The sequence below is a fragment of the Schistocerca serialis genome, chromosome 11 (assembly GCF_023864345.2).
Source record: "Schistocerca serialis cubense isolate TAMUIC-IGC-003099 chromosome 11, iqSchSeri2.2, whole genome shotgun sequence".
Classification (NCBI taxonomy): Eukaryota; Metazoa; Arthropoda; class Insecta; order Orthoptera; family Acrididae; genus Schistocerca; species Schistocerca serialis.
The window spans coordinates 103034380-103059650 of record NC_064648.1 but is presented as its reverse complement, the minus strand read 5'-3'; the positions used below and the strand labels follow the sequence as shown (position 1 = coordinate 103059650).

Here is a 25271-nt window from a genome sequence, read left to right as displayed (position 1 = left end):
TAGGTGAAATATTGAGAATCAAATTTTTGTTGAACCTGGAAGCTTTTAGATAGGCAACCGGCAACTGGTGCTGGGTTATGGGATAGTCACTTAGTAAGGTAGATTGGTGACCTTTGTGACTGAACCAGAGAGTTCCTACCAAATAGAACACAGCTTGTTGTTACGAATGGAGTGTTATCTTATGATGTTAAAGGAGCTTTGAGAGTATTCGAGAGGAACGTAATAGGACCATTAGTTTGCACAGTTCATACACCGACAAGCCGAAAGATTACAATCACTACCTGATAGAGATCGACTTCTACCTGGCGGTGCTGTGGGCTATAAAAAAAAGGAAGAAGAAGAATGAGAGTTTGCCACCATTTGTAGATATACCACAGAGTTCAGAATTCTCTTACAAGTTTTTGACTGGTTGGGCACTACCCTTGTTCTGGACACCCTGCAACCTTGCAAAATGAGAAAGACATTTGGGGGGTGGGGGGGGGGGGGGAGAAAAAAATTGACTGATTTTGAGTGAGGATTTGCACATCAGACATGTTGCTGCTTTATTTTTCCCATACCTTCTCATACAGGAGCAAGAAACCATGTGCACGAATCTATGCCAGTACTTGAGACAGAAACTAAAAGTGATGTAAACTTTTGAACAAAGTCATTACAAGTGAAGAGAGTGTTACGCGTATCTACATCTATACTCTGAAATTCAGAGGGTACCCTGTACCAGTACTAGTCACCTTCTTTCCTTTTCCACTTGCGAATAGAATGAGGCAAAAACAACTCTCTGTGACTCCATATAAGCTCCAATTTCTCGTAACTTATATTTGGGCTCCTTACAATGTATGGTAGAGGCAAACAGAGTCAACCAAACAAGCATCAAGCCAGTGGAGGGCCCTCAACTCTCCCACACCAAAAATACTGACAAGGAACCTCCCCATCGCACCCCCCTCAGATTTAGTTATAAGTTGGCACAGTGGATAGGCCTTGAAAAACTGAACACAGATCAATCGAGAAAACAGGACGAAGTTGTGTGGCACTATGAAAAAAATAAGTAAAATATACAAACTGAGTAGTCTGTGCGAACATAGGCAACATCAAGGACAGTGGGACTTAAGGAGCGCCGTGGTCCCGTGGTTAGCGAGAGCAGCTATGGAATGAGAGGTCCTCGGTTCAAGTCTTCCCTTGAGTGAAAAGTTTAATTTTTTATTTTCAGTTTATGTGACAAACTCTTATGTTTTCATCACTTTTTTGGGAGTGATTATCACATCCACAAGAAAACCTAAATCGGGCAAGGTAGAAGAATCTTTGTACCCGTTCTCTAAGTGTACAACTTAGGTGGGTCGACAACATATTCCTGTCATGTGATGCACATGCCGTCACCGGTGTCGTATACAATATATCAGACGTGTATTGCTGTGGAGGAATCGGTTAACCTATGATCTTCCGATCAAATGTTTTCGGTTCCCATTGGAGAGGCACGTCCTTTCGTCTACTAATCGCACGGTTTTGCGGTGCAGTCGCAAAACACAGACACTAAACTTACTACAGTGAACAGAGACGTCAATGAACAAACGGACAGATGATAACTTTGCGAAAATAAAGAAACTAAATTTTCACTCAAGGGAAGACTTGAACCAAGGACCTCTCGTTCCACAGCTTCTCACACTAACCACGGGACCACGACGCTCCTGAGCACGCACTGTCCTTGATGTTGCCTATCTTGGGCATGGACTACTCAGTTTGTATATTTTGCTTATTTTTTTCATAGTTCCACACAACTTCTTCCTGTTTTCTCGATTGGGGGGGGAAGACTTGAACCAAGGACCTCTCGTTCCACAGCTTCTCACACTAACCACGGGACCACGACGCTCCTGAGCACGCACTGTCCTTGATGTTGCCTATCTTGGGCATGGACTACTCAGTTTGTATATTTTGCTTATTTTTTTCATAGTTCCACACAACTTCTTCCTGTTTTCTCGATTGATCTGTGTTCAGTTTTTCAAGGCCTATCCACTGTGCCAACTTATAACTAAATCCGATGGAGGTGCGATGGGCAGGTTCCCTTGTGAGGCAGGTAAGGTCAAATGGGAAGATAACGATCATTATCGTTTTTGATGTTTATTGAATTAGGCATTGGGAATTTGTACACACTGGCCAGACAGTTAACCAGCAGTTTTATTTGGAAGTTTAAAGAAGTCTGTGAAAGGATGTACAGAGGAAATGCCCATAACTTTGCTGATCAGGTGACTCCTCCATTTGTCACAACAATGCCGCCACACACGTGGCCTTAAGAGTGACCCAATATTTGGCATCTCAGGGATGGTCTGTCATTCCCCAGTCTCTGTATTCACCAGACCTAGCCCTGTGCAACTTTTTCCTGTTTCCTGGAATGAAAAATATGCTAAAAGCAAAGCGCTGTGATAATGTGGAGGCACTAAAAACAGCTTCACAGAGGGCACTGGACGATATCAAAGTTGAAGAGTTCCAGACGTGCCTCACATTTTGGAGAGTACTTTGAAGATGAAATAATGAATTTTGTAAAAAGATTCACGAATAATTTTTTTATAAAAAAATTCCTGTTATTCCCCCCCCCCCCCCCACCCCTCTCCCCCCACCCCCCGCCCCCCCAAAAAAAAAAAAAAAAGAATCATAAGTGGAATGGAGACAGATGAGGAAAGATTCTATTGATGATAGATGTCACAAATGGGGAAACCTACTGAAAAGGTGACCTTGACAAAGAGCAGATTGTTATGACCCAGTGCCAGGGAAAGAGTATCTCAGAAACAGCAAAGCTGGTTGGCTTTTGGTGCACTAGCCAACACCTGTTGAAAGTGATCGAAAGGCAGTGAACCACGAGTAGGTGATGAGGTGCTGAACATCCACACCTCATCACGTAATGTCGTCAGAGGCTTGCCTGCACTATAAAATGGGATTGGTGGTTATCTGTGTCAGGTCTGGTGACCGGGTACTGTGCTGGTGTGGGCACGAGAGTTTCAAAGCACACCGTTCGACGCACTTCGCCGAACGTGTGACTCCGAAGCAGGTAACTGCTACGTGTTCCCTTGTCGCCCCAGTCGCACCGTCACTTGTAGTTACAGTGGGAGGCTGGACCATGGATCGATGGAAATGTGTTGCCTGGTCAGACGAATAATATTTCTCGTTATTGCTGGTGAACGGTTACTCTATCGTCCAGTGGAAGAGGTGTTTGAAATGCACATTGCACCGCCAGTGGTTCGAGGAGTGTGATACTGAACTCTCACTGGTGTATTAGCCACTACATTTGCCTCGTGTGAACCCTACAGAGCATGTCTGAGGGGCTGTCAACTCTGTGCCCAGAAACTATGTGCCTGTAACTCAACTGTTTCACCACTTTGGATGTGTATACACATCACACATCACTGTTCACATGGTGCTGCGGACGAGTGTACTCACACTGCTCGAGTTTCCGTACAGTGATGTTATGTTGACATCTTTATGCATCTTTAGCTGCCAACCACTCACTGCTGCAAATGAGTTATTTCTGTATCTCCATGAATTAAAAAGTATAAAGTATTTATCATACAACATACGTGCCCCAGTGCATGCTACATTTTCAAAACTTGCTTCATATCTCACATACTTTATGAAATAGGAGGCTAGTTATGCCCACACGATTTGTGTGGCACAAGCACAGGATTTGACCCGTCACGAGTGACCTTCTGTCAGATATAAAAATGAATAACTTGAGAGATATTGTTCTGCTCTCAGTTTTAAGTAAATTTTTTTGTGTCTTATCTATGTTTCATGCAGAATTGTTGCAGTCATGTTCCAAACGTGGACCAACGTGCTATTAAGCAGCTTCCCCAAATGACTTGCAAAGATTGCTGATAGCTTAAGGAAGTTGTGACATCAGAAACTACCTCCCCCACCTGTGTAGGTGGCAAAACTTTTTACTGTTAGATTACATTATGAAGCTTGGAATACAGTAAGAACTTTAAATTCTCTTGGAGGAACTGTCTAGAGTGAACTAAAGTGGATTGATAACATACAACTAGTTTTTAGTGGAGACAGGCAACAGTCTGTGATTCAGTGGGGGAATCCACTGGAAATATAATTCATGCAAAAACGAGGTACCATATAAAACACTCCTGTGTAGTATCACTGATTCTGGAACTGTTAAGCAAGTGCTGTTAATAGATGGAAAGGTAAGGAGAATCCAAAGGCAATGCACACGTCATCACTGGCTTGTGGAGTAAGTGTGATGTTCCATAGCAGATGCTACGAGATGAGAATTGTGAATTGTGGAGAGGATTAGTGATAAAATTCTGAAATGTTATTTTCCAAGAAGATCAAAGAAATGTATTGATTCCTCCCAGGTACATCTCATGAAATGAGAGAAATGGAAAAACTTGAACTCTTATGAGAGTTCATTTATATTTTAAGTTATCTCGTTGTGACCTTCAGCTCGGAGTAGTCTGTGAACCCCTCACTTGTTAAATATTCTTCTTATCTGTACAATAATGTAAATTTTACTAAAAGCCAGAACTTTGCCTCTCCAATCTTTTAAGGTATTTTTTTTATTGTGCCTTTAAATACAACACACATTAAATGATAAGTGTCTTGTTATGGGAGGCCTACTGGGTAACAAAATACAAATGCTTCCTCAATACATTCGTGTATACATTAATGATATAAACTTCTGGTCATTGGTATTCCTTGACAGTGTGGCTATCGCAGAAGACACTTCGCCGCCTTTAACTACTTCGCCCTTCAAGACTCGAAGTACAACTTCAACTCTCTTTGGAATGGCTCAGAAACCAGGCGGAATACCTCCTGCAAATTAATAAAAATAAACAAAACAGGATTTGTCCGCTAATAAATCTTCTTGCATAATAATTAAAACATTATATTCTGAATGTTTATTCTGGATAACAAAAATGCATGAAATTATTTATTTTATTCATCTACTCGTAGAGTTCCGTAGGACCAAATTGAGGAGCAAATCTCCAAAGTCATGGAACGTTTCAGTACATGAAATTTCAACATAAAAGTAATAACAGATAAAAATAAAATGTTTACGAACCCAAAAAAAGTCGAGCCATAAGTTTCAGTAAACACAGTCAACAATACAACATAAGAATCAGCGTAATTTTTCAAGGCACTCCTCAACAGAATAGGAGGAGTGACCCATGAGGAAACTTTTCAGTTTTGATTTGAAAGTGTGTGGATTACTGCCAAGATTTCTTAATTCTTGCGGTAACTTACTGAAAATGGATGCAGCAGTATACTGCACACCTTTCTGCACGAAAGTAAAGGAAGTTCGATCCAAATGCAGGTTGGATTTCTGCCAGGTATTAACTGAGTGAAAGCTGCTTATTCTTGGGAATAAGCTCATATTGTTCACAAGAAATGACAGTAAAGAATGTATGTATTGAGAGGCCAATGTCAAAATCCCCAGACTACTTGAACAGGGGTCGACAAGAGGTTCACGAACTTACACCACTTATTGCCTGAACTGCCCGTTTCTGAGCCAAAAATATCTTTTAATATGGGAAGAATTACCCCAGCCATACAGCATAAGTGAATGAAAATAAGCAAAGTAGACTAATATTTTGTCAAACGATCGCTTACTCCAGATACCATTCAAATAGTAAAAATGGCAGCATTAAGTCTTTGAACAAGGTCCTGAACGTGGGCTTTCCATGACAGTGGACTATCTATCTGAACACCTAGAAATTTGAACTGTTCAGTTTCATTAATCATATGCCCATTCTGTGAAATTGAAATGTTGGGTTTTGTTAAATGGTGTGTTAGAAACTGTAAAAACTGAGACTTACTGTGATTTATTGATTGTGTATTTTCTACAAGCCATGAACTTATGTCATGAACTGCACTATTTCAAATCAAGCCAGTGTTGCACACAACATCCTTTACTAACAAGCTAGTGTCACTAGCAAACAGAAATATTTTAGATTACCCGCAATTTATATAAATAAGGAACAGGAGTGGCCCCAACACTGATCCCTGGGGCACCTCAATGTGACTGTACCCCACTCGGACCCCACATCACTACTAATAAATCTCATTCATTTATGTTCAAAAGTAGTATGAGTGTCACTCAACAAAATTATTTATTTCCAGACTTTGGCTTTAAAATATCTGGAAAATCTCGTGTCCTCACACACTTATGGAGGCTTACTAACATTCTAACATAAAATCTTTCAAGTATTTTTTGTCACTCCTTCACATTTAATTGTGAAGTAAATAACATTATGAATAGTGATCATTGATGTAGTCAGTATTTAAATATAAGAATTAAATTAAGTTTTAATTAACATTTTAATTAAAGGTGTTTTAATGTTTGTTATGTTGACAAAATAGTTAGAGCTTAACTGTCATGACAAAACAAAGTGTAACCAAATGAGTACTATTGGTCAGTTCCATTACAATGGATATCTTCTTTCTCAATTACACTTTATGGGTTGCACATGGAATTTATTCTGTCTTACGTATTATCTGTTGATCCCTTCTTAAGTCTTCCAAAATCTTTTCTTCTACTGATTTATAAGCTGAAGCTAGTTTTGGAAGGTGTTTACTGTCCATTTTCTGAAGAAGTTTGTACCAGTTTTTTTGGCATTTAGGTTATTCTGGTTTCAGTTGGTTCTACTTTTAGTTCTTGTCACACTGTTTCACTTTCATGTGGTCTGATCACAAGTAGTGTTTTGTCCTTCTTTGAAATTTCATTTTTGGATCTTGTATTTCTCCCAGTATTCTTTCTGTAGGTACCCAGCTGTCACTCCCATGAATGGAAGAGCCATAGTTTTTAAAAATTTACTCTTGTTTCTTGTCTGGTTTTAATTAAATACCCTTTGTCACTGTCTATGCCAATTTTACACCCCCAGTAAGTGAAGGGCGACACTAGTTCAATAATTCCATTTTCTCTAATCATTTTGGATTGGACTGGATCCTTGGCCCAGAAAGCCCTGTCTTTAGTCTTAGTTTAAGAAATCTCATCATCATATTGTTTAAAAAGGTAATTCATGTGGTGTGGTGCACATTGTAAATGGTCTTTTTCTTGCAAATTTTCAAGACATCATCTGCATAAAGCAAAGCATATAAGGAAGTAGCTTTGATATTTTAATACTTTTTTGTATGTGTTGCTTCCAGTTTAGCTTACTGTCAGAAATTTGTATATTAAAAAGTGAGAGAGATATTGGACACCTCCTTCTTATACTCCTTTATTTATTGTTTCATTCTTGTTTCATCTGTACTTATTATAATTTCCGATTCTTTGTATAGGCTTCTCCTGGCTTTCACTAACTTGCTGGTACACCATTTGCTTTCCATTATAGTCCAAATTTTGTTATGACTTTCATCCACTAGTAACTCTCTATCAGAATTATTGAGGCTGACCTTATTTTAATTGTTTTTTGTACATTTTCAGCCCTGCCCCCTGCTGTACCTTCCCCTTTCGCCCTTACTGTTACACGTGAGGTTGGGTGATTTTTCTGTTGTTTTCAAGGTTTTTATCTTTTCTGTCTTCAGTACCGATTGACTGAATGAACGAATACCCTTTCTCATGTGGTTCTTTTTTTCCCCCAAATTTCAGGATTTTTTAAATTCCAAATTTTATCTGAAGTTGTAGAGTTTTGCTGTAATACATTGTTTCTGATTTGATAACTGGGTTTGATGCTTGATTTTTGTATGTGTAGAGAGGCATTTTTTGTTGTGGATGTGCATTCTTCCGTAAGTGCCCTTCAGGTTCTGTAAACAAATTATCCTCCTCCTATTATTATTATTATTATTATATCATAACATTTATTATAAACATACATACTGAGCACTGTTGAAAAGATTGTTGTTTTGCATCAAGACTTGGGAACTTGCAGTGTATTTTGTGCTGTTCGGTGAAACAGGTCCTCTTGTGTACAGTACACTGAAAGCATTCAACACGGAAGCACATGTTGAACATTCTGGTTTTCTTCCCTGCCACGCTGTTAGATAGGTGACGACTAGTGTACATCGGCCGACGCTCTGACACGTCACCTGTGCAGGTGTCGGAGGAGCGCGGCATCCCCGAGGGGCGGGAAGACCCCCCGAGGCCGGCGGGGACGGACCGTGGCGGCTACCGGCCCTCTGGCAGTGGTGTCGCCAGCTGCGGCGCCCTGACGGCAGGAGCTGACGACAGTGCAATAGCGGCAGCAGCCGCCGCCGCCGGGTCTAGGGGAGGATGCTTTGTACTCAGCGCCTCTCTTGCAAAATTTGCCTCCATGGCTTCTTCCATAGACTGTAAGTAATAATGTCACCATATTATTATAGTGAAAATGTATGAGGGTGGTTTGAAAGATTCTCGAAATCACTACGAGAGGTCGGCACTAGCGCAATGAGTTGTTCATGTGATATTCATTGGACTGTTGGCTGTAAACACGTGCCACGTCAGTGTTCTCTGAAGAGAGCTGTGGCAGAGATGTGGCTCTGTTGTTGCTCCCGCATACTGATTTGCTAGATGGAAAAAAATATGGATTTGAGCTGTGATTAAGTACTTTTTAAAGAAAGGTATGAAAGCATAGGACATTCGTGCCGATTTCCAGAATACAGTGGCCACCTCTGCTCAGTCATATTCATCTGTGCTTAGATCCTCGCGCCGTGGTCCGCCGAGATGTCACTACTCCAGAAATCATTGCAAAAGTGCACAAAATCGTCACAGGTGATCGCCGATTGAAAGTGCGTGAAATTGCTCACGCTTGCCAGATATCATCTGAAAGGGTATATCACATTTTAATTGAAGAATCAGAAATGAAAAAAATTATCTGCAAGTCGGATGCCGCAGCTGTTGATGCTGGATCAAAAAACGCACGAGGATGGACATACCAGAACAATGTTTGGCCCATTTTAGGAGAAACGAACAAGATTTTTTGTGCCGGTTTGTGACCACAGATGAAACTTGGGTGCACTACTATACCTCAGAGACAAAACAACAGTCAGAGCAGTGGAAAGATGCTGATTCTTTGCCACCAATGAAAGTGAAGACAATCCCTTCGGTGGGAAAGGTCTTGGCATCAGTGTTCTGGAATGCAAAGGGGATTCTGTTTGTAGATTATCTCCCCACTGGACAAACAATTACTGGAGAGGACTGTGCTAACCTCCTGGACAAACTGCGATAAAAGATACGCAAAAAAAGGCCAGGTTTAGCAAGGAAGAACGTCATCTTCCATCAAGACAATGCGCGTCCGCACACGTGTGCCGTTGCCATGGCAAAATGACATGAACTAAGGTATGAATTGTTGCCTCACCCACCTTATTCACCTTGTATGGCTCCGTCAGACTTCCATCTCTTCCCAAAACCAAAAATTTTTCTTGGTGGACAAAGATTCACTTCAAACGAAGAATTGATAGCCGAGTTGACAACTATTTTGCAGGCCTGGAGGAAACTCATTTTCGAGATGGGATAAAGGGGCGCTGGAACATAGTTGGACCAAGTGTATTTATCTACAAGGAGATTATATTGAAAAATAAAAAAAAAAGTCTTAGTGATGTAAGTACTTTTTTTTATTCCATTCTGAGAACTTTTAAAACCACCCTTGTAAATATAGTAATTGCAAATGAAATACCTGTTTCTCTTTCAAACGAAATCACAGACAACATATTTAGCTGTGACTGGTTTCAGCAATGGTGTTAAACAGGGTGATTCCATGACGATTATACAAACTTTTGGGGATTATGGGTAAATGTATCAATTTGATGTAAGGGACCAAATCCGTAAATGACAGACCTGAAATTTATAAGCGAATATCATTATGATACCTCAGACAGTGGACAGCTTTTACTGCAAACTCTTTGCATTCCATATTTTGATAGGAGGTAGTGTGGACCAAAACAAGAAAAAGATGTCAATTAAACATGGGTTCTAAGGCACATACCATAAGAGCTATGAACACTTTTCATCTTTGCTTCTGTGAAACACATCTCCTCTACTGAATAAGTGCTCTGTACTACCTCCTCCCAAAATATGGCAAGCAAAGAGCTTGCAGCAGAAGAGGTCCACTGTCAGATGTATCAGAATGTTTTTGACTCGTAACTTTAGATTCCGTAATTTCCAAACCAGGGTATCTTACTAGAGTAAGTTCTGGTCTAATGATGTCGGTTTCATACTTTACAAATCGAGGTGGCACTGTTACGTTAGTGCTATCTGCCTGCCTTCCTTCCACTGTAGCTCTGCGAGAATGGGGCGTCTGAGAATGTATTGATTCACTACTTTCGCTGAAGCGTGCAGGAGTGTAAGGCTGATGGTGACATAGTACGGACATTGAGTACTCAGTCTTGCTGTTGTAAAGTAGCACTGACAAGGTGAAAACAGAGCACTTTTTGTGAGAATGTGGAAGGTGTAAGATGAAAATTAAGTCAAGCAGTGTACGGAGTTCAGTGTATTCAGACAAAACAGTACAGATTTTTGTCTAATGCAAACAGAGTCATTGTATTTTTTATTACAGCAGTCTTCGAAAAACTGTCATGTACATGCTTATAAAAATATACGTACACATTTATGCAAATCTGTATAGATATATGCCCAACAGTTGTGTATGTAGTGGCAGTGCCACGAGTCATCAGTTAACTTGTGTACTTGCTCCCCTTTCTATGTAGGTAGGGACTCAAGTGATGGGTTTACAAGTAATATCGTCAACATTTTGCGGCCCTGTCAGCAACTGTATAAATATTAATTTTAATAATGAACAGCCTCAGTTGCACCGTTTACCTAGAAATTTACCTAGGTTTCAGTCGGGATAACCCAACCTTCTTCAGAATAACAGTATCTATCGTTTGTCCATAGTGGACATAATGAAGCTAAAACTACAAATCAGTAAATTATCATCAGAATGTAAAACTTATCTGGCACTGCCTCGGCCCCACTTCACGACCTCGATGCGGCAGCCACGAGTGCTGTACTGGAACTGGCCGTAGCATCGTGAGGCCCGCCTAGGCGGACACAATACCTTGCGCCTGCGCATAAACTGTATGATAGTTACTTGTTGGGACAAGACGTGAACTTAGCTCCTGACCTTGAATTTACTAGTAAAGTGAAATAAAAGGTATAGCTGAGGAAAAGGGCATATATGTTAACCTGTACAGAACATACTTAGATTGACTGTCATAACATTTATGAAGTATTCATCCGTCATGATATGAGGAAGACATCATGTGCTTACAAGGTATGGCTATGGCCTATCTAGGAACATTTTTGTGCATAAGCATGAAGTTTAATCACCTAAAAAGAACTTGGGAGTCGGAAGGTTAATATAAAGCCAACATCGTTATTATTACGACTAGGTCTAGAAAATTTTTTTAAGACGTAATTGTTAAGCATTTACTTAGATGTGGTTACAACGCATGAACATCCTATTGACTTAGCACACAAATGGTCATGATTGAACTTATGAACAAGTCTATATCTAATCTGTAACATCCGGCAATATGGACCATATAAACTAGATGATCATTATTGACGATTAGTATATTTGACCTGAAATGGTCTGGAATCAAGTGAAAATCTAATGCATATGCCTGATTGAGCTTCTTGGTAAAGTTATGGTTATGAGTTGCAGAAAACACTATAGTAGGGGATAATGTGGTGGCAATGGGGTACTCAATTTGCCTTCATGGAGGTGATCCACACACATACTGTAAAAACTGAGTGTGGACCACTGCCATCTTAATTCGGCCTCAGAGACCACTGCCATCGAACTTGGGGAATGACAGCGGAACTATGCTTAAAGCTAAAGTGTACTGCTAATCAAACAGTCAACTCAGCTGGACAGCTTAAAGTATAGTTTTTTCCAGTGACTCCAGAAAGCTCTGTGTAGTCACATAATTACTGTATTATTTTCCACAGACTGGTCATCAGATGAAGCAGACGGTGACGAGTCTGCCCTCACGGACAAGCGCCAGTCTATGCTCTCTGTCGCGTCGTCAGCTCCGAGTCTGAAAGCTCGCATAAGCCAACGGCGGCTGACAGCTCTCTCACAGAAGCCGTCAAAAGCTCCTCTCCTCCAAAGGTGAGTGTGAACCGTACTCACTACATAGGTTTTGTGCTTCGAGTGTAGACTGAGATACTGCGTGGCAAGCTGAAGTACCGCTTTGTCTGAAATGAACCTTAGGCCGTGCTAAAATCAGTAAATTGGTGCTAAATATGCTTAAAAATCACACTCTCAGAATCACTGTAGAAAAGCGTTTGAGTTAATCAAAGATGATAAAAAGTGGAGTAATGTGAGAGTCAGTGGTGACTCCTCTTCTGTTTACCTTCGACATTAGTGTCTTGCTCGCAAAAACGTCTGCGCGGGCAGTGTGGCTGCCTACTCACTAGTTGCAGTTTTGTGGGTAAAGTTGAATTGCCGTGTCATCTGTTGGCAGTCACTACTTTGCCAGCTAAGCATAGATGCCCGAGCTGACACACCTTTACGATCCTTATGAAGCTGGTATCTGTACAGATATCATTGGTGATCTTGCAGCTCTCTAAGAATGAAGTTAAAATGAAATCTAGACCTTTTGTTGCTTACAGGCGTTAATAAATATCAACAGGGACAGCAGGGGCACTACAAGTGTAGTGTGTGGACAGAAAGTTGGAAAGTTTTGGTCTCACGGGGGGAGTGCCAGAGATAAGTCCCTGCAGTCACATTATCATCTGTGTCCTTGGTGGCTCAGTCAGATAGAGCACCTGCCTTGTAAGCAGGAGGTCCCGGGTTCGAGTCCCGGTCGGGGCACCCATTTTTCAACTGTCCCCAGTGATATTTATCAATGCCTGTAAGCAGCTAAAGGTCTAGATTTCATTATAACTTCATTTAAGGCCCTTGTCAGGAAGTGAGTGTGTTGGAAGAAACTGGAAACTAAAAGATGTTCTCATGGAAAGAAACTATGTGGAGGTCTTTTGATTGATTCGATGTGGTCTATCATAACTTCCCTCACGCAACGATATCTTCATCGCAGACTAGCACTTGCACCTTACATCCTTAGTTCAGTGTTGGATGTAAGAGAGCGCTTTGAAAAGTTCTCAGAATGAAATAGAAAGAAATGTCTTACTCGAGAGAAACATTTTCAATGTAGTATCCCTGTAAACTCGATCCAGCAATGTTCCAATGCCTCGGTCCTGTCTCAAAAATTATATTCCTCTGGACTTGCAAAAATGCCTATAAACTTCAGCTGTCAGTTATAGACTTTCATGTATTTTTGCTTCGGCTATGAGATTTGCATGTGGGCATGCATTGTCTTGATGAAAATTGCTTATTTCCATGACAGACCTGGCCTTGTTTTTGTGTGTATCTCTTGCCATAGTTGGTCCAGGAGGTTAGCGTAGCATTTTCCCGTGGGTGTATGACCGCTGGGAAGGTAATTTATCAGCAGAATTTGTTTCACATTCCATAAAAGTGATGTCGTGACTTTTATGGCTGACTGTACTGCTTTTTCTTTCTTTGCTGATGGTGAAACATGTTTCCACAGCTTTCTGGTTTTAGTAATGCATCCAGGTTTCATCTGTGGTCACAAACTAGTGCAAGATATCATGTCGGTTGCTCTGAAAATGGGTCAAACATGTTCAGACATTTCCATTCTGATGCATTTTTGACTGTGCGTTAAGAGGCACGGTATCTGCCTGGCCAATAGTTTCCTCATATCCAATTCCTGTGTTAAAATATGATATTCCCATCCTGTTGACATTCCTACAGCTTCAATAATTTTGTGCACTTTCACAATAATTTCTGGTGTAGTAGCACATCTCGGCCATCCACTATGCAGATGGTCATCTGAGCTTTCCCAGCCAAATGTAAACTTTTTCATCCACTTGTCAACAGTTGAGAACAAAGGAGCCAAGTCTCCAAGTGCATCCCGAAAATAAACCTGAATTTTCTTCGCTTTCATACCTTTCTTTACAAAGTGCTTAATCACTGCTTTGAATCTAGATTCCCCCTTCCCACAACACACAGGTATATCACTACAGGGGAACAACAGTGAATGCACTATGGATCTCTACCCAGGGAACTGATGCATTATGAAGGAACAGCTATTATTGCTTGGGAACCTCATTGCTCTAGCACTGACATCTGATGGTGATTCCAGAAACTTTCCGAACTACCCTCATATTCGAACCTCTGCCTTCCCCTACAGTTTTTACCATCTACAGCTCTGTCTTGTACTGTGGGAGTCATTCCTGGATGTCTAAACACATGTTCTGTCATTCTGCCCCTGTTTTCTTGTCAATTTTCTCTGCATGTTCATCTCTTCCCCAGTTCTTTGGAATACCTCATTTCTTACCTCAATAGTCCACCTAATTTTAAACAACCTTCTATAGTATCAGGTCTCAAATGCTTCAAGCCCTTTCTATTTATGGTTTTCCCAAAATGTATGATTCACTACCACACAATGCTGTGCTCAAAATGTATAAAAATAAATTTCTTCCTCAAATTGATGCCCATGTTTGATACTAGTAGACTTTTTTGGGCCAGGAATTCATGTACTGCCTGGACTGGTCTGCTTTTTATGCCCTCCTTGCTTTGTCTGCCATGTGGAATTGTGGTTTTTTAGTCTCATGACGTACATTTGCAGTCCGTTTACTTTGCGTACTGGAGACATGTCAAAAATTTATAACACAGTTACAATGTACGCTATGTGATCAAAAGTATCCAGACACTCCCAAAAACATACGTTTTTCATATTCGGTCCATTGTGCTGCTACCTACTGCCAGGTACTCCATATCAGCAACCTCAGTAGTCATTAGACATCGTGAGGGAGCAAAATGGGGCGCTCCTCGGAACTCATGGACTTCGAACGGATGCCGAGTCAGAACAAATTTCATACGATCCTCTATTTTCTTTCATCATTTTATCTACAAATGTTAGAGTACAATTCTTAACTCTGTTTCCTCTTATTGTTCCTGTTGCTTCCACGCCTCTCACTTTTAGGTCATGTAGCGCAGTAGCATTGAGCTGACTTGCTGGTAATTTATCTACACTTGGATTTTCTTCAGCACCCGAATCTTCATCTGTTACATCACGAGTTGAATTTAGAGGAGGTGTAATGTTACATTCGCACCAGTATTAGGTATTTCCTCATCTTTTGATTCTAACATTTCCAAAAGTTCCATAAGTGTACATCGTTTTCTGTGAATACAAAATGACAACATATTACCCTGACGTCCTTCTGGAAGGACGGTTGAAAACATTATTGAATTACAACTGACGAAAACTTTCAACCGTAATATGAACCCATAAATAATGTAGGTTAATTCTTTAAGATATTATATGACAAGTTTCAGAATTATTGGCGCAATATGAAAGAAAATATACATACGCATCGATGACAAGGTCGGTCAGTTCGTCCGTGGTAAAATTGGCCCTATTTTCAAGACACAGTTTCTCACTCACTATGATCGACAGCGTCCAATTGACTGTCGCAGTGTGCAACTGACTCTGCCTACTTCATATAACAATGTGTCACAGTCCATTTCAACAGTGGGTTATTCGCAAAAATAAATAATTTCAACAGTGAGTTACGTCGTCCTTCCAGAAGGACATCAGGGTTATCTGGGTTAGTAACCTCCCTTACATCCACAAGCTATAATTTTCTATTAGGTTATTGATATTTTTGTTGTATGTAGTCTTCTGTTTTGTGTCCGTCATATTTCGTGTAATTTAGCTGAAATATTAACTATTATTATTATTATTATTATTATTATTGAGCCCCATTTTAAAGATAAGTAATTGTGAAGTATGGGTAACATGATGTGAGTGTGTGTGCTATAGCTGCTATGAAGGATGATGGGTTGGATGGATGGTATTAAACGGTTCTCCCACTAGTTGACTACACTATATACTGTTCGGATTTAGGTCATGCATCCTGGGACACCAGTCATAATGTTTTGTGAAAAGAACTGCATTTATTTTTTAAAAAATCCAAAGTGTAACTGCTGGACGCATCCTGTGCACAGTTGACACTTGTGACGGAGTCACAAGATACAACTATTTGGTACACGACTGCGACTCGACTGACAGTGGTCGGCATGCTGACCTCTGTCAGTTGAGTAGCGGTCATGTACCAAATAGTTTTATCTGGTGACTTCGGTTTTACATATCTTATGGAAAAGAATGACCAGAAGAGCAGTTGTTTCTTAATTTTTGTGACAATGATTTTATATCAGCTGGTGTGCCTCGTGTATCGTTATATCCAAATGGTTTGTAAATGTTAATCTACATTCATATCCGATGATGGCACCTTTAGTGTGTTGAAACCGGTTATCCAGTAAACAGTACTTAAGCGATCTTGGCTTTTGAATTATTTCTACGACAAAGTGATCGCCCCACTGTGCACTGTGTGTTCACTACAAAAAACAGGACTCCAGATATCATTTTGAAAGACCAAGATAATTGTAGCAGATCCATTGGCAATGAGCCACATAACAGTAAATAACAGGAAAGTAAAAATAGTGAAACAGTTTAAATATCTAGGAGGAATTGTAACATACAAAATAATAAAATCTCAAAATTTAATGTGTTCTACATACTATAAAAATATCTATTAAACTAAATTGAAATGATACAAGATAGTGGGTCAACGAGAGTTGTCATGCAGAAGTGAAACACTTTTGAAAGTTGCCCAGAAAAATGGAATCCTAAAAGTGGAGAGAAGAGTAGCTAGAACATGTGTAAATAAGACATATCAAAGAGATGTATAATGGCAGATAGTGCCAAAGATGGTGGTGTACAGCAAACTGGAGCCCATCGTGGAGCAACAAGTAGGATGGATAAAGGAAATCCAGGAGGATATGAAAAAGCTAGAATTGCTTCTGGATGATTTGCAAGCTAAAACAGAAAATGTAAGGAAACTGAAAAACCACAAAAGTAAGATTTAAAACAAAAATAGATAAACAATGAAAAGGAGATTTACACATGAGGAACAAAAGGGACCAGAACAAATGAAAAGATACTGGGCCATTTGAGAAGAAAACTCTTGAAGGGATGACAGGAAACTGTAAAAGAAGAAGAAGAAGAAGAAGAAGAAGAAGAGCATGTCAGACACTCAGTCAGCAAGTTTCTGAAAACAACTCGATCCTTCTTCATGACAATTTGCTATCACTGCCCAGGAAATGCCTCAAATCTAGAAGACCAGCATATGAAATGGGAGTCCAAATGCTATCCACAGGATTGGACCAAAACGCAGTGTGGAAACGTGAGTGGCAAGCTACAAGAACCCCAAACCACGAACTTATGGACATTCTAACAGTTCCAGTTCCAGGCTTCCACCAACCAAGGGAGGTGTGGATGCAGTTAAACAGATATCGGACTGGAGAGGGTAGGTGCAAATACAACAAGCACAAGTGGGGCTTTTCCAGTGACAGTGTGTGTGACTGTGGTGACAACCAAACAATGAGCCACATTGTGAATGAATGTCCAATCAGACGCTTCCCTGGTGGCATTGAGAAGCTCCATCAAGCATCCCACGAGGCACTCTGCTGGATCGAGTCCGTCAACAGCTGAGTGTAGTCTGAGCTGTTTTAAAACTTGTGTACTGTATGTAATTTCACATGTTTATTTTTATATATATTTCTTTGTTTTGCTAAGTGTGTATTACTGTAATTGATGCATACGATGATGATGATAATAATAATAATAATAATAATAAATGTTAAACTGTCGTCATTGCTGGTTCAGTATTCAGTCTGAAGGTGGATTTGATAGCTTTTCGTGTTAGTTTACGATGTGCGAGCCCCTTCATCTCTGCGTAACTACGACATCCTACGTCTATTTCGACTTGCTTTCTGTATTTAAATCTTGGTGTCACTCTACAATTTTTACCCCCCCCCCCCCCCCTTCCTCCTCCCACCCACCACCCGCACACACCCACACACACTTACATTACCAAACTGATGATTCCTCGATACCTCCCGATGTATCCTATCGAACACTCCCTTCTTTTGGTCAGGTGCAACAAGTTTTTCTCCCAAATTTCATTCACTATCTGTTCGTTAAGTATTTATCTGGCCGTATTTATCCGACAGGTTCATGCGCTCGCTGGCGGGCTCTGCGCCACGCCGGCCACTCCCACAGTGGCGCCGCGGACTGCCCGTCGCCGCCCCCGCTTCCCCCTTCCCGCGCCTCCCCTGTCCCGTCCCCACTCCCCCCATCAGCGCGACCGACTCGCCGGAGAGGGCGGTCGCCCTCGCGGCCGCCGACGCGACGTTTGCCGCGGAAATGCGCCAGCTTGCCGCGCAGAAGATTTCTGCCGCAGCTGCGGAGGCGGACTGCGGGCCTCCCGGCGATGTGGAGCTGGACCGTGAAATTGCACAGAAAGCATTCTCTGCGACTGTCTTCTGTCGGCCTACTGAGACACTGTACAAGGTCAGTCAATGTTTTGTCGCTGATAGACTTTCTAAACCTAACTGTATACATTTGATGCTGTAAAAATTTCACCCCAGTAACAAGTGTCTTATTTATACAGGGTGTTACAAAAAGGTACGGCCAAACTTTCAGGAAACATTCCTCACCCACAAATAAAGAAAAAATGTTATGTGGACATGTGTCCGGAAATGCCTAATTTCCATGTTGGAGCTCATTTTGGTTTCGTCAGTATGTACTGTACTTCCTCGATTCAATGGAGCATGTTATCATGATTTCATACGGGATACTCTACCTGCGCTGCTAGAACATGTGCCTTTACAAGTACGACACAACATGTGGTTCATGCACGATGGAGCTCCTGCACATTTCAGTTGAAGTGTTCGAACGCTTCTCAACAACAGATTCGGTGACCGATGGATTGGTAGAGGCGGACCAATTCCGTGGCCTCCACGCTCTCCTGACCTCAACCCTCTTGACTTTCATTTATGGGGGCATTTGAAAGCTCTTGTCTACGCAACCCCGGTACCAAATGTAGAGACTCTTCATGCCCGTATTGTGGACGGCTGTGATACAATACGCCATTCTCCAGGGCTGCATCAGCGCATCAGGGGTTCCGTGCGACGGAGGGTGGATGCACGTATCCTCACTAACGGAGGACATTTTGAAGATTTCCTGTAACAAAGTGTTTGAAGGCACGCTGGTACGTTCTGTTGCTGTGTGTTTCCATTCCACAATTAATGTGATTTGAAGAGAAGTAATAAAATGAGCTCTTACATGGAAAGTAAACGTTTCCGGACACATGTCCACGTAACATATTTTCTTTCTTTGTGAGTGAGGAATGTTTCCTGAAAGTTTGGCCGTACCTTTTTGTAACACCCTGTATTACCAAATGAAAACTCCTGGGATGACATAATACACGAAATAAACGGAAGGCAACCACTCACCATTAACTGATTGATGTGTGACGTATGGAAACATGTGACAGAAATTAGGGTGGTGGTATGCGATACTGTTTGAGGTAGCAACATGTCCTACTTCCTTTCTACAGTGCTGATGAAAGATGGTTGTGTAGAAACTGTAATCTGTGATAGTAGTGGTATAGGGAAAACGGCATTTCTCTACATGCATTTTTTATTTATGTGCAAATATGAAATGCAAATGTAAGTGTAATACAGTTACAAGACACGACGTAAGGTGAGTATTGTACTGGTGGAAAGGAGCTGTTTACACTTTGACTTCACAGTGAAGTGTGCCGTGGACTCAAAAAAATAAAAGGTCGGGACAAAAATGGCTGTTTTTCCATAAAAAAAAACATAGAAATATTTATGGAATTTCTTTAATTGCTTACCTACTTCTCAACTTTCGGATACTAATAATCTGTCTGTCAACGAGTTTGGTTATTAAGAGTTTAAATGTTAATGTTTAATTGATATGTTGAAAGTGTTGTGTGGACTGTTAAATAGAGGAGGAGTTTGAAAAGAAGCAGTTATGTGAGTTAGTAGCTAATGGGCAGCAAACATGATTTTGCATTATCACAGCACTTTCCTGCAGACGTTGAAGATATAGCTACAGTTGGCTCTGCATAGCACGACCAGAACTTTGAGGATTGACATGACTGCAGAGTGAGAAAATGTAAAGGTAAAGGTAATTACGAACATACGATTGACGGTTCACGTTCGCAAAATTGTACTCTGCTTCACTACTTTCCACCAGCAATTTTCGGTAACATTTCAGTAGTATTCACTATAGTGTTAGAGCAGATATGTATGTCTGTGAGGTTGTGTGTGCACTTGTGGTAGAGAAAGAACAAGAGCTTTAAAGCTAGTGCTCTAGTGTAGTATTCTCTGCTGTATGTTCCTCTGAACCACACATCAGTCTGCTATAGGTGTGTGGTTGCCTTTTCTTCTTATTTTACATAGAATAATGAACACAGCTGAAGTTTTGGTTGTTTATGTAGCAGTTTTTGAAGTCGGTGAATGTTGATTGCAGTGTTATTTTCGAATTTTGTGTTCTGCATACGGATTAATATTTGTTTTTATTCATTGATCCAGCCAGTTTTTTTAAATTTCGCAAAATGTATTATTTGTTTTCTTTTGATTTTGTAGTCTTCCCATTCCTAGTTGGCTTCACTCCACACTGGAGCTGACTTAAGTACATGTGCTCCAAAGAGGTCATAATATATAGATATAAATAATTTGAAACTATAAAATGAATATTGTTAAAAAGTTGGTTTTACCTCAGTCAAATTAAATTTTGAATTTTTGTTTGGTTATAGCAAATGTTTAGAATAAGTAAGAGTTTATAAATCATTGCAACTTTACAACACAATAAAAAAATATAAAATGTTGATAGTGGATTTGGATATGGCAGAACCACAACACACAATCATTTGTTACACAATTGTTAGTGTAAACAATTTTACAACCATTAGTCTGAGCCCTACGTCATGAAAATAAGGCAGTGAATTAATCAATACTGTGTTGCACCCATAAACGAAGTGACTGATGCCTATTGAAATGAAATCAGATGGTCCTACAAACATTACAGTTTCAATATTATGAAAAGAAAAGTTCCCACTCGCCATATAGCGGTGGTGCTGAGTTGCAGATAGGCACAACAAAAGTGTGTGTGTGTGTGTGTGTGTGTGTGTGTGTGTGTGTGTGTGTGGTCCACTATATGGTGAGTAGCAAATTTCCTTTTCATAATATTGTTACATTCCATCCTGGATTTTCTGTTGTTTAACCATTACAGTTCATTGCATTTAATATCTACCCAAACATCATTCTGCTGGAATTTACAACTGTTTTTGAATGTTTCTAATAACTTTGTAGTCACAAAGTTACTGTCCAGGTTCCCTTCCAGTATTTGTCATTTGCACTGGATCTGTGGCACTAGCCCACGTGGGATATGGCGGCTGATGTACAGTGACCAATTATCATCCAGAGCGCTGGGTGAGTTCGTTCATTTGTTCACAAGGGAAGGCTGACGGTGTTCGCTACCTTTCGGACGGTCAGCAATGACAGAATCAAAGTACACACCCTGAAATCTTTCTGAAATGATTTTACAAAAAATGTTCAGTAAAATACTTATAGCTTTATATGTTAGCTAAATTTCATGTGCAGCAGCATATTATGTAATATGCACCAAATGCAAAATCATTGCAACTCCCATTTTGCACTGTGTCTTATTTCCTTGCAAATATCAAGTAACTACGACCATTAACGAAATGATGGGCACATGATGATGAAGCTGTTCATCAGGCTCCGCCCACCATTTTGTTAATGGTCATAGTTACTTGATATTTGCAAGGAAATAAGACACAGTACAATGAAAAATGGGAGTTGCAACGATTTTGCATTTGGTGCATGTTACATAATATGTTACTGCATATGAAATTTGTCTAACTTATTGAATTTTTCCTTACTCTCGAGTGGAGGTCTGTCTGTCAACGATCTCAAGAAAATTGATCTCACATAGCACATTCATTTGCAATTGTACGTGCCAGAGATAAAGCTCGAGTGAAATATCTGCAACATTCTTCTTATTTCATAAACCGTTTGAGATACTGAAATGACAGTTTGCCATATGATAGCACACAAAGATGAGAGTATTTTTCTGTATGATTATTATGCAGGACTTCATTATCTGCCATGTTATTCCACTACCTACATAACATGAGCTACTTTTCCTCTGTTCCTCAGTTAAAAAACGTAATAAACCACTGTTTCAAAATTCTCTTGCAATTGCATCTGCACGATGTGTTAGTGAGGTGACAGTGTCTAAACTCTGCACTGTTTTGACAAAAGAAGCAAATCATAACATGACCAAAGAGAAATGTGTAGGTATTACTCAAAATTCCCCACTCGTGAAGCTTATCTAAAAATTAGAAATCTGTAACGAGCCAGGTGAAAATAAATTGCTGCTTATCTTGCATTTTGAGCGGACTTCTTATTAGATACCAACCGAAGCAGAAGTGAGAGATCTTTTTGAGTGGTCACCAAACAAGCTGGGCCCTAGTTAATATTTACAAAAAGTACAAGTGTAGGTTTCAGTTTAGAATGGCACTTCCAGCCCTCGGCATTTTACCTACAGCTCCTGCCCACGACCCCCACAACTATCGCTCTCCCCACCCGTGCCCTGCCAATTGCGCACACATTATTCTGTGTGGATGCTACTGATATTACTTATGTAAAAGCCTAGAAATACAACGCTCAGGAATAATTCTGAATCGGTGCATTTCTTATTAATTTTGCTGCTATAGCTGTGCCCTTTCAGCATTCTGTGCTGAGGCTGCTTTTGTTATGTCTGAACTGCTCTGCTGAGAGACGGCGTTCCGACCAGTTTTTCAAAAACTATTATGTGGGCAAAATTGATTTCTGCACATCTTACAGTCTCAATAAAGAATGGAATTTCGTTTAGTTATCCATCGTACTTACCACACTGTGTCAAATTAAGTAAAACATTGCAAAAAATTTTTAGTTTTCCGGGGTAAAAATGCATTATGTAAACTTTGCATACGATTGATTTCAGCTCGTCCATTACCGTGAATGAAATGTAGAGAAGATATTGAAATTTATTTTTAAATTGAGAGCCGAGCTATATCTCGTGTCGTTCTCGAGTTGTCGGGTTTTATACCCGAAGGGTCTTTGTGCCAGCATAAACCACATTAAAATCCATTATTTCCCATTTCAAATAAAACTGTGCAATTTAATGTATACGTAATGTATATATAGTGGTGATGGTACTACTACTTCGTAATTGGAGGCGTATTGTTTTATCTCAACCTCAAGCCACAGGATGTACTTAATGAAAATGATGATACCAAGAACTGTGAAGCGTTGGATTAACTTTGTGTTCATGGTGCATTTAGTATTTATTAATATTTCTGAATATAAAGTGGATACATTATTTTTTCATGGGAAATAGAGGATGTAGAGATTTGCTTAAAAAACTATTCAGATCTACAAGACTGGTAGTTTGCCTACAGATTTGATTTTCACAAACACATTTTTTCTCAGAACTTTGTGTCTATACTTTGGGCCCTTATGGTTCTCAGTGCCTCGTTTATAACAACTGGGGCCATATTTCGTGCTGAAGTCTGTGGTGACTCAACCACACATTGCAGTTATCACAAACAGATTGATTTTAGCCCCTTGCTCACGGGAACTTTTATGCTTAGAGTATTGTCGTATGTTTTCACCTGTGTCAGTTTTCACTAATAACTATTATGATGATGGACCACCCTGTGTGCAATTTTGCACTCGGGCGTGTCTGGTGCCCCTCCTCAGCCCACCCTCCCCCACTCCCTCCCCCGCTACCTCCCCCGCTACCTCCCCCGCTACCTCCCCCGCTCCCTCCCCCGCTCCCTCCCCCGCTCCCTCCCCCGCTCCCTCCCCCGCTCCCTCCCCTCAGCTTGGCTCTCAAAGCAGCCACTTGTGTCACTTGGACCTTAACCCTTTCGCTGTTGTGGAAGTGTGCACATGTCGTGCTACACCGTTCTCTAGGTGCTGTGGACATGTGTATCTACACTGCTTGGGTTTTCACGAAGTGCTGTGGATGTCTGTCTGTCCTGAGCTGCCGATCTCTCATTGCTGTGGATGTTACCTCTGTATCTTGGTGAATAAAAACGTTTCAAGCATTTATTCTACAACATATGAGCCTCATTTGTGAAAAACCTCGTTTCAATATCTTGAATCCTTTGAGATATGACAATTATTATGACCACGATTTGCGATGCATAAGGAGGGAAAGGGCTCATTGCTTGACCGTCAATTGGATATAAAACCCAATAACTTGAGAATGAAATTTGAGATCTACTTTAGTGATTCACGGGTATCGTGTTGGATAATGTTGTGAAAGATGCCCAATATTTCAATGAAACAGCTGCTTGTCAACTTCAGGTACTTACTAATGTGACTGTGCAGTGGCTCGCCAATATATGTGTTGGATCTCTAGAAAAGTGCAGGCAATGAAGGGTGGGGTTGTAATGTCATCATAGAGGGATTGTACAGGACAAAGACATACAGTGCCCCTGCCTGAGAAATGGGCCCGGTCTTCACATGCCAAACCAACTCCCTCTGACCTATGTCTATGTCTATGTGACAGTGATGTATTGCAGACTCATTCGTAGGGTTGGCTTTATCTCCGATCTGGGGAGCTTATCAGTAGAGCTTAGCCATCTCATCTTCACTGTGTGTGTGTGTGTGTGTGTGTGTGTGTGTGTGTGTGTGTGTGTGTGTGTGTACAAGGTGGATACTCTGATAAATAGATTCAAAATGCATCTCAACTGGCCCTCAAAACCTCAAGAAAAGCCACCAGAAGAAACGGAGAACTCCATGAAGATGTTTCTTGTATTTTATTTTGATGGCATATCCTTTAGGCAAAAAGGAATACAAACGTCTCAAAAATGAGATCGACAGGAAGTGCAAGATGGCTAAGCAGGGATGGCTAGCAGATAAATGTAAGGATGTAGAGGCTTATTCACTATGGGTAAGATAGATACTGCCTACAGGAAAATTAAAAAGACCTTTGGAGTAAGAGAACCACTTGTATGAATATCAAGAGCTCAGATGGAAACCCAGTTCTAAGCAAAGAAGGGAAGGCGGAAAGGTGGAAGGAGTATATAGAGGGTCTATACAAGGGCGATGTACTTGAGGACAATATTATGGAAATGGAAGAGGATGTAGATGAAGATGAAATGGGAGATATGATACTGCGTGAAGAGTTTGACAGAGCACTGAAAGACCTGAGTCGAAACAAGGCCCCAGGAGTAGACAACATTCCATCAGAACTACTGACGGCCTCGGGAGAGCCGGTCCTGACAAAACTCTACCATCTGGTGAGCAAGATGTATGAGACAGGCGAAATTCGCTCAGACTTCAAGAAGAATATAATAATTCCAATCCCAAAGAAAGCAGATGTTG

General features: G+C 40.6%; 1 protein-coding gene and 1 non-coding gene across 2 annotated transcripts in view; both read left to right on the top strand.

The window, feature by feature from the left end:
* Nucleotides 1–25271, top strand: part of LOC126427276 (pleckstrin homology domain-containing family M member 2) — a 271933-nt gene that overhangs the window by 91295 nt on the left and 155367 nt on the right. Inside the window, exons 9-11 of the mRNA XM_050089544.1 lie at nucleotides 8025–8259; nucleotides 11858–12020; nucleotides 18009–18348. Of these exons, the coding sequence (XP_049945501.1) occupies nucleotides 8025–8259; nucleotides 11858–12020; nucleotides 18009–18348 (738 nt within the window). The remainder of the gene's footprint in view (nucleotides 1–8024; nucleotides 8260–11857; nucleotides 12021–18008; nucleotides 18349–25271) is intronic.
* On the top strand, nucleotides 12652–12725 carry Trnat-ugu (transfer RNA threonine (anticodon UGU)). The gene has a single exon. It is a non-coding gene; the product is annotated as a tRNA-Thr (tRNA).